The sequence below is a fragment of the Oratosquilla oratoria genome, chromosome 1 (assembly GCF_046742065.1).
Source record: "Oratosquilla oratoria isolate Oo_2021 chromosome 1, ASM4674206v1, whole genome shotgun sequence".
Taxonomy (NCBI): Eukaryota; Metazoa; Arthropoda; class Malacostraca; order Stomatopoda; family Squillidae; genus Oratosquilla; species Oratosquilla oratoria.
In genome coordinates, this window is record NC_134777.1 from 135038206 (window position 1) to 135053205 (window position 15000).

At 40.2% G+C, this 15000-nt stretch overlaps 1 protein-coding gene across 6 annotated transcripts in view; it reads left to right on the plus strand.

The window, feature by feature from the left end:
- LOC143027304 (putative G-protein coupled receptor CG31760) overlaps positions 1-15000 on the plus strand; it is a 552124-nt gene that overhangs the window by 346875 nt on the left and 190249 nt on the right. For all 6 annotated transcript variants that reach the window (XM_076188576.1, XM_076188582.1, XM_076188586.1 and 3 more), the window contains one exon: positions 5474-5585. In XM_076188576.1, coding sequence (XP_076044691.1) covers positions 5474-5585 — 112 coding nt within the window. The remainder of the gene's footprint in view (positions 1-5473; positions 5586-15000) is intronic.

The following is a 15000-nucleotide window of genomic DNA, read 5'->3' on the forward strand; positions in this document are numbered from 1 at the left end:
AATGAGTGCGTAGAGGGATTAGGGAGGAATGTCAATGTAATAGTACTGGGAGACCTTAATGCTAGGGTAGGAAATGAACCAATTGACGGAGTGGTTGGGAAATGTGGAGTTCCAGGAAAGAATCGTAGTGGAGAGTTGATGGTGGAGATGTGTCTAGAAAGAGAGTTGATGATAGCAAATACAGTGTTTTGGAAGAAAGTCAAGCATAAGTACACATGGGAGAGGGTGGTGGATGGAAGGGTGGTAGATAGAGCGTTAATAGATTATGTAGTGGTAGATAGGAGTATAATACGAAGAGTTAAGGATGTACATTTGCTAAGGGGAGAGGGTGGGGGAATATCAGATCATTTTCTGGTGGAAGGTAAGTTGAGAGTGGAGGATAGATGGAGAAAGAGGAAAGGGACAAAAGGTAGGGAGGTTCTTAGAGTGAACTCTTTAAATGAAAAGGAAAAGGAGAAGGAGTACAAGAAGAAGCTGAGAGAGGAGTGGGAGAGAGTGAAGGATAGAGTAGAGCTAGGAGTGGAGGAGGAATGGGGATGGTTCAAGGAGGGAGTCACAAAGTGTGCAAAGATGGTGTGTGGAACAAGAAGGACAGAAGGAAATAGAAGGAAGGGTAGTGAATGGTGGGATGAGGAAACAATGAAGGTTGTAGAAGAGAAGAAGCGAGCTTTCACAGATTGGTTACAAAATAGGACAAGGGAGTCATATGAGAGGTACAAAGAAAAGAAAAGAGAAGTAAAGCAAAAGGTAAAGGAGGCAGAAAGGAGAGCAGATGTGAAATGGGGTAGGAGTATGACAGAAAAATATTTTGGAAAGAAATTAAGAGAGGAAGAGGAGGCGAATCAAATGGAGAAGAAAAGGTAAAAGGTGCAGATGGAGAGATGATAATGGAAGATAAGGCAGTAAGGGGAAGATGGGCAGAATATTTAGGGAGTTGCTAAATGTGAAGGAGGATAGGGAGGGAAAGATAGTTGCAGTGGGAAATACTAGGAAAATGAGAGTGATGAGTGAGGAAAATGGAGGAGAAATAAGGCAGGATGAGGTGAAGGCAGTTGTTAAGATGATGAAAGCAGGTAAGGCACCTGGTCTGGATGGATGCCATGCAGAATGTCTAAAAAAAGGAGGTACAGTTATGGTGGACTGGCTGGTGAGGTTATTTAATGTTTGCTGGAGAGAGGGTAGAGTGCCGGAGGACAAATGTGAGTATAGTAGTAGTTTCAGAGGATTAGCTTGTTAAGTGTAGTTGGGAAGGCTTATGGGAGGATCTTGATTGAGAGGATTAGGAGAGGAACAGAAGGAGTAATTGGTGAGGAACAGTGTGGATTTAGGACAGGTAGAGGTTGTGTAGATCAGATCTTTGTGGTAAGACAGATATGTGAGAAAGCTATAGGAAAGGGGAAGGGTGTTTTTTGAGCTTTTATGGATCTGGAAAAGGCTTACGACAGAGTAGACAGGAAGGCACTGTGGGAGATTTCGCGGATATACGGGATAGGAGGAAAGCTTCTAGGAGCTGTCAAGAGTTCTTACGAGAGTAGTAGAGCATGTGTCAGGATTAGAAATGGAGAGAATGAGTGGTTCGAGGTAAAGGTGGGGCTTCGTCAAGGATGCGTTATGTCGCCCTGGTTGTTCAACTTGTACATGGATAGGGTGGTGCGAGAGGTAAATGCAAAGGTAGTGGATCAGGGATTGGAGATGGTTAAAGAAAATGGAGAAAAGTGGGAGGTGACCCAACTGTTGTTTGCAGACGACACTGCGCTTGTGGCAGGATTGGAGGAGGGATTGAGGAATTTGGTGACAGAGTTTGGGAGAGTGTGTGAAAAGAAATCTGAAGATAAATGTGGGTAAGAGTAAGGTGATGAGATGTACAAGGGGTGAAAGTTGCAGCAGACTGGAAGTGAGCATTAAGGGAGAGCGACTGGAGGAAATGGATAGTTTTAGATACTTGGATGCAAATGTGGCAGGAAAAGGTGGAGTGAAGGTGGAGGTAGAATGTAGATTGAGAGAAGTGAGTAAATGCCTTGGTGGATTAGAAAGTGTAATGAGGAATAGACATTTGGGAATGGATGCTAAGAGGAGACTGTATGAAGGAGTGATTGTGCCAACAGCACTGTATGGGACAGAAACATGGAACGTAAAAGAGGAAGAAAGAAGGAGTTTGAATGTGTTTGAGATGAGGTGTCTGAGAAGTATGATATGGGTTACTAGGCTAGATAGAGTGAGAAATGAGGAGGTGAGGAGGAGAACAGGGGTGGAAAGGGAGTTGGGAGATAGGGTTGATGAAAGAGTATTAGGATGGTTTGGACACATGGAAATAATGAGTGAAGAAAGATTAGTAAAAGAGGTATGGAGGGCAGGTGTGGAAGGAGTGAACATGAGGGGACGTCCTAGGATGAGATGGATGGATGGGGTGAAGGGGGCTTTGGGGAAGAGGGGAATGTCTATTGAGGAAGGACGGGAGAGGACAGAAGACAGGTGTGAATGGAGAATGGTTGTATATGGATGATGTTGTGATGCATGAGGTGGAATGGGTGGGGGAATGGGGAGTGAGGTAGTATGTGTGAGCAAAATTTGACGCAGCCCAAAGGGATTTCTCCCCGTCTTCTCCTTTTATGCATGAGGGGACGGAGAGGGGGGGTCGCCGATTTACTGAAGCGGCCTTGCTGTGGATGTGCTGTGCCTTGCGACACTGCCTCTGACCCAGGGCAGTGGACAGGGTGCAGGGATGACCCGTCATCCAGGAGGTGCCAAGATAGGAGGGAGGGTGAAGGGGAGTGGAATGTATTTAGGGATGGAATGGGTGGGAGTGCTTTTATTCCATTTTCTTTTTGGCTACCTCCCTTGTGAGGGGGAAAAAGCCTTGGTATATGTATGTATGTATATATATATATATATGGAACGTTACTTATTTTTGTCAGCACTGATCTCTGTAGAGCTTTCACCAGCGACCTCTTTCCATTCTGCTCTTCTTTAAATTTCCATCTATCCAGGCCGTTTCCCCCCACCTTTTACATTAAGTTTTTACATCAATCTTTGATGAGTCATCTCGTCATATGATTTCATCAGGTTCAGATGTACACAGTTCACTCATCCTTCATTATCTTGGAGAGGTTCACTAATCGCCGCCATAGTAACTAAGATTCAGTTTGTCCCACGGGATCTACAGGGCAGAAGGAAGGGCAAACCTCTTCCTGCCCCCACCTGTTGCCTCGCAGTGGGGGGGGGGGGTAGTAGGAGGAGACTCCGCTGCCGTTCCAAAAGTGACAACTCCTACTCGGCTCAGCTCAGACAAAGGTGCCAGGGACCGTTTTGAGCAAAACAAAATTTAGGGGTCAGGGGCAGGAGGGCTAGCCACCAAAACTATGTTGACTGTAGACCCCAACACTTATAATCCAAGGAGTACAATAAGCTTCATGGGTCCTCACGAGCCCTAATCTGGGGCAAGGCAGGGTTAGCACCCGCCCCCTGCCCCTCTTGACTTGCTAGGAGGGACAGGGCGGCGGGTCTACCCCAAGATAGACAACTCCTGCTTTGCATGTACGGAGGTGCCAGGGAACGTTTCAAGTGTTTGGGCTCACTCATAATAGGGCAAGTGCGACCACCATCTCCTGTTTTAAGCAACCTTGATATGGAATTCTTTGAAACAAAACTATTACCTAGCATTATTCTCATAAACTCATATGATATAGGTACATTTATGGCATTTTATATATTTGGCCTGTGGATGATGACCCTACATGTTTTTGTACAAATTTAATACTATTTTCTTGTCTCTTCCATCACACCATAGGAACAAAAGAAAATAATCATTTGCCTTTCCTTGCTGTAATGGTTCACAGAAATGGGAGGTCTTTTAAATTGAATGTATATAGAAAACCCACTAATTTTTGTTCTTCTCATCATAACAGGACAAATATGTCAACGCTATCATCCAAATTTCTTAGAGCATACAGAATTTGTAGTCCGGAGTATTTGGGTGGTGATTCTTTTAGAATATCTGATATAACGTCTTAAGAATTTCAACATTCAAGTAGACTTTAAGAATTCAAACACATTTAAAATCCTTATCATTAAAAATATCCCGGAAAATAAGGATGTGTATATTTTATACCATGTAAACACTGTGACAAACCTTATAATGGTCAGACTGGAAAATAATCAAATGTGGGGACAAACCAACACAAATACAGAGTTAGAAGTGGGCAAATGTCCAGCGCGTTATTTTTGCACATCAGGGACTAACCACTTCATTGGTTGGGACAATTAAAAAGAAATTGTAAGACTTACTCAGTTAGAAACATTATTGAATCTAGCCTGACCAAAAAGATATTTAGCGAGAACTTAAATCTAAGTCATGGGTTGTACAAATTAGATAATTTCATCATAGAGAAAATTGTTGAACAAACATCCGTGACCTAGGAAGAGAAATTGTGTCAGTTTACGTGGATATGAGATCTCTTTCCCGCTGCTGCATCCTTCCCTCTCATCTGTGTATAAACTCTTGTTTATCCCACCTCTGTACTTTGAAGATGTCCTATTAAAATGAAAGCGCTCGGTTTTAGTTTATTATTTCCCTTGTAATTTTCTGCATGTATGTTTGTATGTATATATGTACAGGGAGTCCTCGACATGAATCGTTTCGACTTTACGGCGGTACAGAATATACTCGTACAGTTTCATTTGTCATTTTGAGGATTGTGATAAGTTGTTTATTTTTATTGCAGTTTCATTGTTGTCATTTTCCTGTACTATAATTATGTTCTCTTTTTCATTTTCCGATGGCCTAGTTCTGTTTGTTTCTTGATATATACGTATGACTTTATGGTGAAGGCGTCAAAAATCGCCTTACGTCGGTCCGTAGGAACGGAGCTCTGACGTAACTCGAGGATCCCCTGTATGTATTCATATATATATATATGTATGTATATATATATATATATATATATATATATATATATATATATATGTGTGTATATATATATATACACATATATATATATATATGTGTGTGTGTGCGTGTGTGGGGGTGTGTGTGTGTGTGTGTGTGTGTGTGTGTGTGTGTGTGTGTGTGTGTGTGTGTGTGTGTGTGTGTGTGTGTGTGTGTGTGTGTGTGTGTGTGTGTGTGTGTGTGTGTGTGTGTGTGTGTGTGTGTGCATGTATATATGTATGTATAAATGTATAGGTGGATGGATGGATGCAGGCATGCTTGTGTGTGTGCGTGTGTGTGCATGTATATATGTGTGTATGTAGATATGTATGTAATGTATATATGTATATATGCATGTATGTATGTAAATAGATTCAAGTATATTTTGTGACACTTTATTTTAATATCCACTTTTCTTAAATGCAGCGACTCTTCCCTTCACTTTTGGATCGATTCTATCGGTAACATTTAACTGGCAATGTCTCCAAGTCTTTACGGATAACAAAAGAATTGCTTTCTACCTTCCCCTCATTTTTCTCGTCCACACAGTGCACCTTCAGTCCGGGCCATGGTTGGACGCGGGGCGGTTACCACTGCGAGTGCCGGCCGGGGTTCTACGCCAGGAACCGTGATGCCGTCTTCAACGGGACCCTGGTCGAAGGTGAGTCGTCATCGGAAGGCGAGCAACTGCAGTCCTCAGAAGGAGCAGGAAGTGGGGAGCCTCCGGAATACAATCGTCAATCCCAGACATATGCCTACCGAACCGAGAAATCACAATTCACTCCTGTGTACGCTCACGTACATGTATGTATGCATGTATTCATGCTTATGTATATAAGTCAATTTATATGCATATGTATGTGAACATGTATATGTATATACATATATGTGTATATGTTAAAATGACGGCAAAAGAGATAGTAAATAACTTCATCCTTGAACTAATTTTTCAAAGGTAAATATGTTTTGGGGGCGGGGGGGAGAGGAGGGAAAAGGTGAAGTCCAAAGACTCATGGGAAATGCGGTGATCGTGCAATAAAACTCACAGGCGCGTGATTCTCAATACGCTGTGAACCACAAGTGAAATCATAAATTCTAGACCGGACACTTTCGTCTTATTGAGACATATTCTGGGTATATAGTCATGAGAAACGAGTTAATAGGTAGAGGAACTGGTGAATCTGAAGTCCGTGGGATGAGGTCTCTAGTAGGCTCACGTCGTACTCTATTCCTTCTTGTGTCGCGGATGTTGGGGGCCGCCGGAACTTTTTTAATAATTGAATCATCCAATTGATATAGCTTGAATTAGTTATTGACAAATCTGTCGTTAATCAAACAGGATTATACTAAGTTCTTATTTGACTAAGACTTCGGAAAAAATTCTAATCTTTCAAATGAATACAGTCGTCGGAGTCTCTTCTGTGCACAAATAGCACGTTGGACATTTACCCGGTTCTAACGCTGTATTTGTGCTGGTCAATCCTCATTTTTAATTCCACGCCAGTCTGGCCAATATAGTATTTGTCACAATGCTTGCATGGTGTTGAATATACCCCAGAACTCTATTTGTATAATGACACTTTGACCTGCTTAGTTGATTTATTCATTGATTCATTGATCGCTTGATTGATCATTTGATTGATTTATTGATTGGTTGGCTGAATGATTAACTGGTGGGTTTATTGATTGATTGGTTGATTGGTAGACTGTTTACTACTTTAAGTGGTTGTACAAAGAAGTAGATATCTAGATTTTGGTCCTGGTCTCAGCCTTGTTCGTGAACTCGGAAAATCTTAATTCGATTACAGCCCTGCTCCCAAGTCTCTTATTTCTTCTGGTGTTGCTACTTACTCCAGGTATCTTTTAATTTTATCCTCATATATCTTAGATTGTGTGCTAAACCATGTGATCGAGAAGTATCTGAAGGGTAATGCTGCGACTTTACACACACACTACCCATGCACCCAATCTCCCTAGATGATGCCTAAATCCCGGTCCACATGCATCATGTAGCATCCATATACAGAAGTGATCTTGAACATAATACACCAACGTTCAAACTGAACTACATCACTACGCAACTCATCCTAGCGCGTCAGTCACCGGTTATCTTTGATGTTGGAAAGATGTCTACCGACGCAATGTTCTGCCAAGAATCTATACTTTCGAATATAGTTGCTTTGTGGGGTACAAAAGTGAAGCTCTTGAGTAAGGATTCTTTGACGCTTTCATGGCAGGCATTTCCCTACTGAACTGTCTTCAGTGTAAATTTTTATACCTTCATTCCGCACTATCCTATACGGCTCATAAAACTCGTCAAGTCTGTTCTTATTGTTTTCAAGCTTGCATTCTTGATGTTCCTCGACTTGTACTCCTTGCACTTAATGTTTCAAATGAATAGATGTTTCTTTCCACTCGAAAGGTTTGACGGAACCTGAGGATTGAGCCATAGGAGTGTTATGCATGCATCCCTCTCTATGGTTGGTTCAATATTGAACGTCGCTTTGAAATGGCTCCAACTCGTCGGTGTGTTCATGACACTGTATCGTGTTGAAAACCACGTTTTTCAACACGTCCATTCACGCTGCGAGCATCATGATGCATAGTGTGGAAGGGGCTTAATAAAAGCTTGCAGCAGCATGGTGATGTCTTCCGAGCCTTGAGATCTCAGGCACCAACTTGTTTTCTTTGTGATTCACCATGGGTCACCACGGTTTGGATCATGTATTGGACTCGTGATCGACATCTACTACCTTACCGGATGAGAGCTCATTGCTTATAAATGGCCCGGTCTATGGGTGATACTGTGTGCCTACACACACAAACACACACACACACACACACACACACACACACACACACACACACACACACACACACACACACACACACACACACACACATACACCCACCCACACATACACACACACACACACACACACACACACACACACACACACACACACACACACACACACACACACACACACACACACACACACTTCAACGAATGGACGGCTTAGAAGACGTTCTGAAGAAAATTGAAGTTTGTGGATCCCAACGCAAAGAGAAGTGCCTATTGTTTTTACAGGGTGGGGGGGAAATTGCTCGTGGAGTAGTAGGAAAGTAGGGAAAGAGGAAAGGGGGAGGGATTACTGAGGGAAATGGAAGGAAATGAGGAAGGAGTAGACTTGGCCCTGGCAGACAGGCGAAAGGTAAACAAAAGGCCTCCCGACGACGACGAAATGTCTAATAAAAATGTAAAGATTAGAAGTATAGATAGGAACAATATAGTAGAAAGTGATGAGAATATTTTCAAGGGATTTAAAGAGGGTGGGGGGGACACAAACCCCCCCCGACTGACAAGACTAGAGGAGAAGGTTGATAAGGTGATCGAGGACTTGGAGAGTAGGTTAGGTCATATGAACACCATTTTACAAAGGGTTGAAAGATTGGAAGAACTAGAAAAGGCGAATAAAAACTTAACTGATGAAATAGAAGACCTAAAAAGACAGTTAAGAGAAGTAAAGGTGGAGAATGAGGAATTGAAGAAGAATAGTAAAGAAAACAGAGAGACAATAGCTAAAGAAACTAAGAATTGGAAAACAACCCAAGAAGGAAATAAGGTTTCATTCACTGACATAGTCAAACAGCAATTGTAAGAACATACTGAAGACTCAGTTATTAAAGTGATGAGACAAAAGGAGAATATAGTAAGAGATTTAGCAGACAAGAAGAAATGTATAATTATATTAGGAATGGAAGAGAAACACAACACAGATAGAACCACAAGAATCAAAGAGGAAAATGAAAAAGTAAGCCAATTACTAGAATCAGTTCAGGAAGATGAACCAGAAATTATTAAACAAATCGAAGAGAAATTTATACTCGGAAAGTATAGCACAGACAAGACCAGACCAATTAAGATTAAATTCAAGTCACAAACAACGGCAGAGAATATCTTATCCAAAACAGGGAAACTAGCAACAAGTGAACAATATAAAAATATATGGATAAAAAGGGAAATGAATAAAGAGGAAAGAGAGGAAGAAAAGCAGAAAAGACTGGAAGCTAAGGCAAAAAACGAGAACAGAACAGAGTCAGAAAAAGAGAGATTCTATTGGAGAGTAGTGAACATACAAAAGAAAAACATAAGGGAAACAGAGAACACAATGGAAGTGGCAGAAAACTAAGAGTGCCTTACACAAATATAGATGGATTGATAACAGGATTGAATGAGCTGAATGATTATTTGAAGGAAAAAGAACCGGACATAATGGGAATTGTAGAAACAAAATTAAAAGGCCCACTACCACCCAACAGTGTAGGACATGATGCATACAATTATTGGATTAGAAACAGAGAGAAAAAGCAAGGGGGTGGAGTTATGTTCCTGACTAAGAAGGATATAAACGTGAAAGGTGTCATATATGGAAAGAATACAGTAGAGATGATTATGATAGAAGTGGAAGACCGAGATAAGAAGAGCAGAAAATTTGTGATCAATTATGTGCCTCCGAAAACAGCCTCATGGGAGGAGAGTGAACATAAAAGTATGTTAGAGGACACAAAGATAGCATTAACTAAAATAATGGAAGACGGAGGAAGAATAGTTATGATGGGCGACTTTAATTGCAAGGAAATATGCTGGGAAGAAATTACAGTAAAGAGTGGTGATGACTCATGGGGAAATGCTCTACTTGAGATGATTACTGACCATACAATGACACAATGGATACAGGAGAACACTAGGTATAGAAATGAAGAAGAACCATCGAGACTAGACTTAATAATTACATCTGAACCTAGAATAGTGGACAAGATTGAATATAAAACACCAATAGGTAAAAGTGACCACATATTGATTGAACTGGAACTTAATGAAGAAAAATATATGAAAAGAAATGAACAATATAGAAAAGGAAGAATGATGTATGAAAAAACAAACTTTGATAAAATAAGAGAATTCTTCCAACAAGAAAACTGGGAAGAAATATACAAAGAAGAAACAACAGTGGAAGAGAAATGGAATATTTTGACAAAAATTTACAAAAAAGGAGTGGAAAAGTATGTCCCAAGACAAAAACAAGAAAAAGAATATGTAAAATGCTGGTACAACAAAAGTTGTAGGGAGTTAAAAGACAAAAGAGACAAAGCCTGGACCAGATGGAAAAAAGACAGAAGACCTGAGAAATGGAAAATATATACTGGTTATAGAAATGAATATGTACAAAAGTGCAGAGAGGAAAAAAGAAAATATGAAAAAGATGTTATAGAAAAATGTAAAGATCAACCAAAATTATTTTACAGATTTGTAAACAATAAACTGAAAAACAAACAAGACTTGGAGAAATTAAGACAAGGAGGAATTGAATACACTGAGGAAATGGAAATGGCGGAAATTATGAACAAACATTTTAAATCAGTGTTTACAAGGGAAAATATACAACCTGAAGAGATTGAGTGGAAAGAAAAAGTCCCCCCTATGGAAGAAATAGAAGTAACAAAGAATGAAATATTGACACACTTGGGTAATCTTGATGTCAGAAAATCGCATGGGCCAGATGAAATAGCAAACTGGATTCTGAAAGAATGCAGGAATGAACTGGCAGACAAAATACATAGCATAATAAGCAGTTCCTTAAAAGAAGGAAAAGTTCCAGAAGATTGGAAAAAAGCAAATATAGTACCTATATATAAAGGAGGAAATAAAGAAGAACCTACCAACTATAGACCAGTCTCTCTAACAAGTACAATAGCAAAAATTTGTGAAAGAATTATCAAAAGTAGATGGGTAAAATACTTGGAAAAAAACAACGTACTAAATCCAAGGCAATTTGGATTCAGACAAGGACGATCATGCGTCACCAATTTAATATGTTTCTATTCAAGGCTAATAGATATAATACAAGAAAGAGATGGATGGGCTGATTGTGCATTTCTAGACCTAAAAAAAAGCTTTTGACAAAGTACCACATAAGAAGTTGCTTAAGAAATTAGAATATGAAGGAGGAATACAAGGTAAATTGATCAATTGGATGGAAGACTTTTTGCAAGAAAGAAAAATGAGAGTAGTGATAAGAGACCAGCACTCAAAATGGAATGAAGTAATAAGCGGTGTCCCGCAGGGAACAGTTCTGGCCCCAATAATGTTTGCTATATATATTAATGATATGGATGAAGAAATTGAAAGCTATATGAGCTTCTTTGCAGATGATGCAAAACTACTGAAAAGAGTGAAAACTGAAGAAGATTGTGAATCACTACAGAGAGATCTATATAAAGTACAGGAATGGAGTTGGAAGTGGGAGATGGAGTTCAATACAAAAAAGTGTAGTATAATGGAATTTGGAAAAAGCAAAAACAGAATAACAAGAGCATATAAATTGGGAGAAGAAGGAATAAAAAAAGTAGAAAATGAGAAGGACCTGGGAGTCATTGTTATGAATAATATGTCACCTGAGAAACATATAAATAAGATTTTTGGAGAAACTTATAATTTAATAAGAACAATCAAAGTGGCATTTACATACCTGGATGAAGAAATGGTGAGGAAAATCCTAATCACCCTGATAAGACCAAGATTGGAATATGCAGCAACGATATGGTCACCAAGTACAAAAAAATGTATAAAAAAAAACTTGAAAGAATACAAAGAGCAATTACAAAATTGGCACCAACACTCTCAAAACTATCATATGAAGAGAGACTACAAAAACTTAAACTACAGACACTAGAGCAAAGAAGAGAGAGAGGAGATTTGATAGCTATTTACAGAATCATGAAAGGCATAGAAATTACTGATAGAGAGAATCTGATAAAATGGGATGACAGAAATACAAGAGGACACGGAAAGAAAATAAAAAAAGACAGCTATAGAAGAGATTTGAAAAAGAACAGCTTTCCTCACAGAGTAATAGACAGTTGGAACAAGTTAGATGAGAAAGTGGTGTGTGCAAAAACAATACATGAATTTAAAAATAGTTTAGATAAAATGAGATATGAAGAAGGGACCCCACGAGCATAGCTCCCCTTCCCGTAAAATACAACTAGGTAAATACAACTAGGTAAATACACACACACACACACGCAATTCCTTGCTGAAATCGGATCGCTGAATTAGCGGTCGAACACGGCACCACTACAACAGGAAGTGTGTGTGTGTTTATCTAATTGTATTTACTTAATTTTAGTATAGAGGAAAAGAGCAACGCTCTAATTGACTCCTGTCTCCTACTCACTAAATGATCATATCTAGCCTCAAATTAATGGACAGTTCCCTGATTTCCAATTATCATATTTATATTTGATAGAGCGCTAATGGATTATGTAGTGGTAAATGCGATTATGATAGGAAGAGTTAAGGATGTACATGTGCTAAGGGGAGAGGGTGGGGGAATATCAGATAATTTTTTGGTGGAAGGTAAGTTGAGAGTGGAGAATAGATGGAGAAAGAGGAAAGGAACAAAAGGTAGGGAGGTTCTTAGAGTGAACTCTTTGAATGAAAAGGAAAAGGAGGAGTACGGAAAGAAGCTGAAGGAGGAGTGGGAGGGAGTAAAGGATAGAGTAGAGCTGGGTGTGGAGGAGGAATGGGGATGGTTCAAGGAGGGAGTCATAAAGTGTACAAGGATGGTGTGTGGAACAAGAAGGACAGGGGGAAATAGAAGAAAGGGTAGTGAATGGTGGGATAAGGAAACAAAGAAGGTTGTAGAAGAGAAGAAGCGAGCTTTCACAGATTGGTTACAAAATAGGACAAGGGAGTCATATGAGAGGTACAAAGAAAAGAAAAGAGAAGTAAAGCAAAAGGTAAAGGTTGCAAAGAGGAGAGCAGATGTGAAATGGGGTAGGAGTATGACAGAAAATTTTGAAAGTAATAAAAAGATGTTTTGGAAAGAAATTAAGAGAGGAAGAGGAGGCGAATCAAATGGAGAAGAAAAGGTAAAAGGTGCAGATGGAGAGATGATAATGGAAGATAAGGCAGTAAGGGGAAGATGGGCAGAATATTTTAGGGAGTTGCTAAATGTGAAGGAGGATAGGGAAGGAAAGATAGCTGCAGTGGGAAATGCGAAGAAAATGAGAGTGATGAGTGAGAAGAATGGAGGAGAAATAAGGAAGGATGAGGTGAAGGCAGTTGTTAAGATGATGAAAGCAGGTAAGGCACCTGGTCTGGATGGATGCCATACAGAATGTCTGAAAAAGGGAGGTGCAGTGATGGTGGACTGGTTGGTGAGGTTATTGTTTGCTGGAGAGAGGGTAGAGTGCCGGAGGACTGGAGGAGTGCCTGTATAGTTCCTCTTTACAAGAGAAAAGGGGACAAGTGTGAATGTAGTAGTTTCAGAGGGATTAGCTTGTTAAGTGTAGTTGGGAAGGCTTATGGGAGGATCTTGATTGAGAGGATTAGGAGAGGAACAGAAGGAGTAATTGGTGAGGAACAGTGTGGATTTAGGACAGGTAGAGGTTGTGTAGATCAGATCTTTGTGGTAAGACAGATATGTGAGAAAGCTATAGGAAAGGGGAAGGATGTTTTTTTGGCTTTTATGGATCTGGAAAAGGCTTATGATAGGGTAGACAGAAAGGCACTGTGGGAGGTTATGCAGATATACGGGATAGGAGGAAAGCTTCTGGGAGCTGTCAAGAGTTTTTATGAGAGTAGTAGAGCTTGTGTCAGAATTGGAAATGGAGAGAGTGAGTGGTTCGAGGTAAAGGTGGGGCTTCGTCAAGGATGCGTTATGTCACCCTGGCTGTTCAACTTATACATGGATGGGGTGGTGCGAGAGGTAAATGCAAGGGTAGTGGGTCAGGGATTGGAGATGGTTAAAGAAAATGGAGAAAAGTGGGAGGTGAGCCAACTGTTGTTTGCAGACGACACTGCGCTTGTGGCAGGATCGGAGGAGCGATTGAGGAAGTTGGTGACAGAGTTTGGGAGAGTGTGTGAAAGAAGAAATCTGAAGATAAATGTGGGTAAAAGTAAGGTGATGAGATGTACAAGGGGTGAAAGTTGCAGCACACTGGAAGTGAGCATTAAGGGAGAGTGACTGGAGGAAGTGGATAGTTTTAGATACTTGGATGCAAATGTGGCAGGAAAAGGTGGAGTGAAGGTGGAGGTAGAATGTAGATTGAGAGAAGTGAGTAAATGCCTTGGTGGATTAGAAAGTGTAATGAGGAATAGACATTTGGGAATGGATGCTAAGAGGAGACTGTATGAAGGCGTGATTGTGCCAACAGCACTGTATGGGGCAGAAACATGGAACATAAGAGAAGAAGAGAGAAGCAGTTTGAATGTGTTTGAGATGAGGTGTCTGAGAAGTATGGTGGGGGTTACTAGGCTAGATAGAGTGAGAAATGAGAAGGCGAGGAGGAGAACAGGGGTGGTCTATATCATTTATATATACTATGAATAGAAGTGGTCCAAGAACGGAACCCTGAGGAACTCCACTTGTAACATTTTTCCATCTAGAAGTTTTTCCATTTAAAACAACTCTCTGTTTTCGACCATTCAACCAATTACTAGTCCAACCTAATAGGCTACCACTTATTCCGTGTAAAGCTAATTTAGTAAGTAGTCTTTCGTGTGGGACGGTATCAAAAGCTTTTGCAAAGTCTAGATATATTAAATCTATATTGTTTCTTTTGTCATAATTTGAGATAACTGTGTTGTAGAATTCGAGTAAGTTAGTCACGCAAGAACGTTTCCGTCTGAAACCATGCTGGCTATCATTTATCAAACGGTTACTTTCTAAATGATGTTCGATAGCATCTCTGATGATAGTTTCCATTATTTTTCCTACGATTGAAGTCAAACTTATAGACCTATAGTTATTTGGTTTCTTTTTGTCACCTTTTTTGAATATGGGAGTAACGTTTGCTAGCACATCCAGCCCAGGTGCCTTACCTGCTCTCATCATCTTAACAACTGCTTTCACTTCATTCTTTCCTATTTCTCCTCCATTTTCCTCACTTATCACTCTCATTTTCTTAGCGTTTCCCACTGCAACTACCTTTCCCTCCCTATCCTCCTTCACATTTAGCAACTCCCTAAAATACTCTGCCCACCTTCCTCTCACTACCTTCTCTTC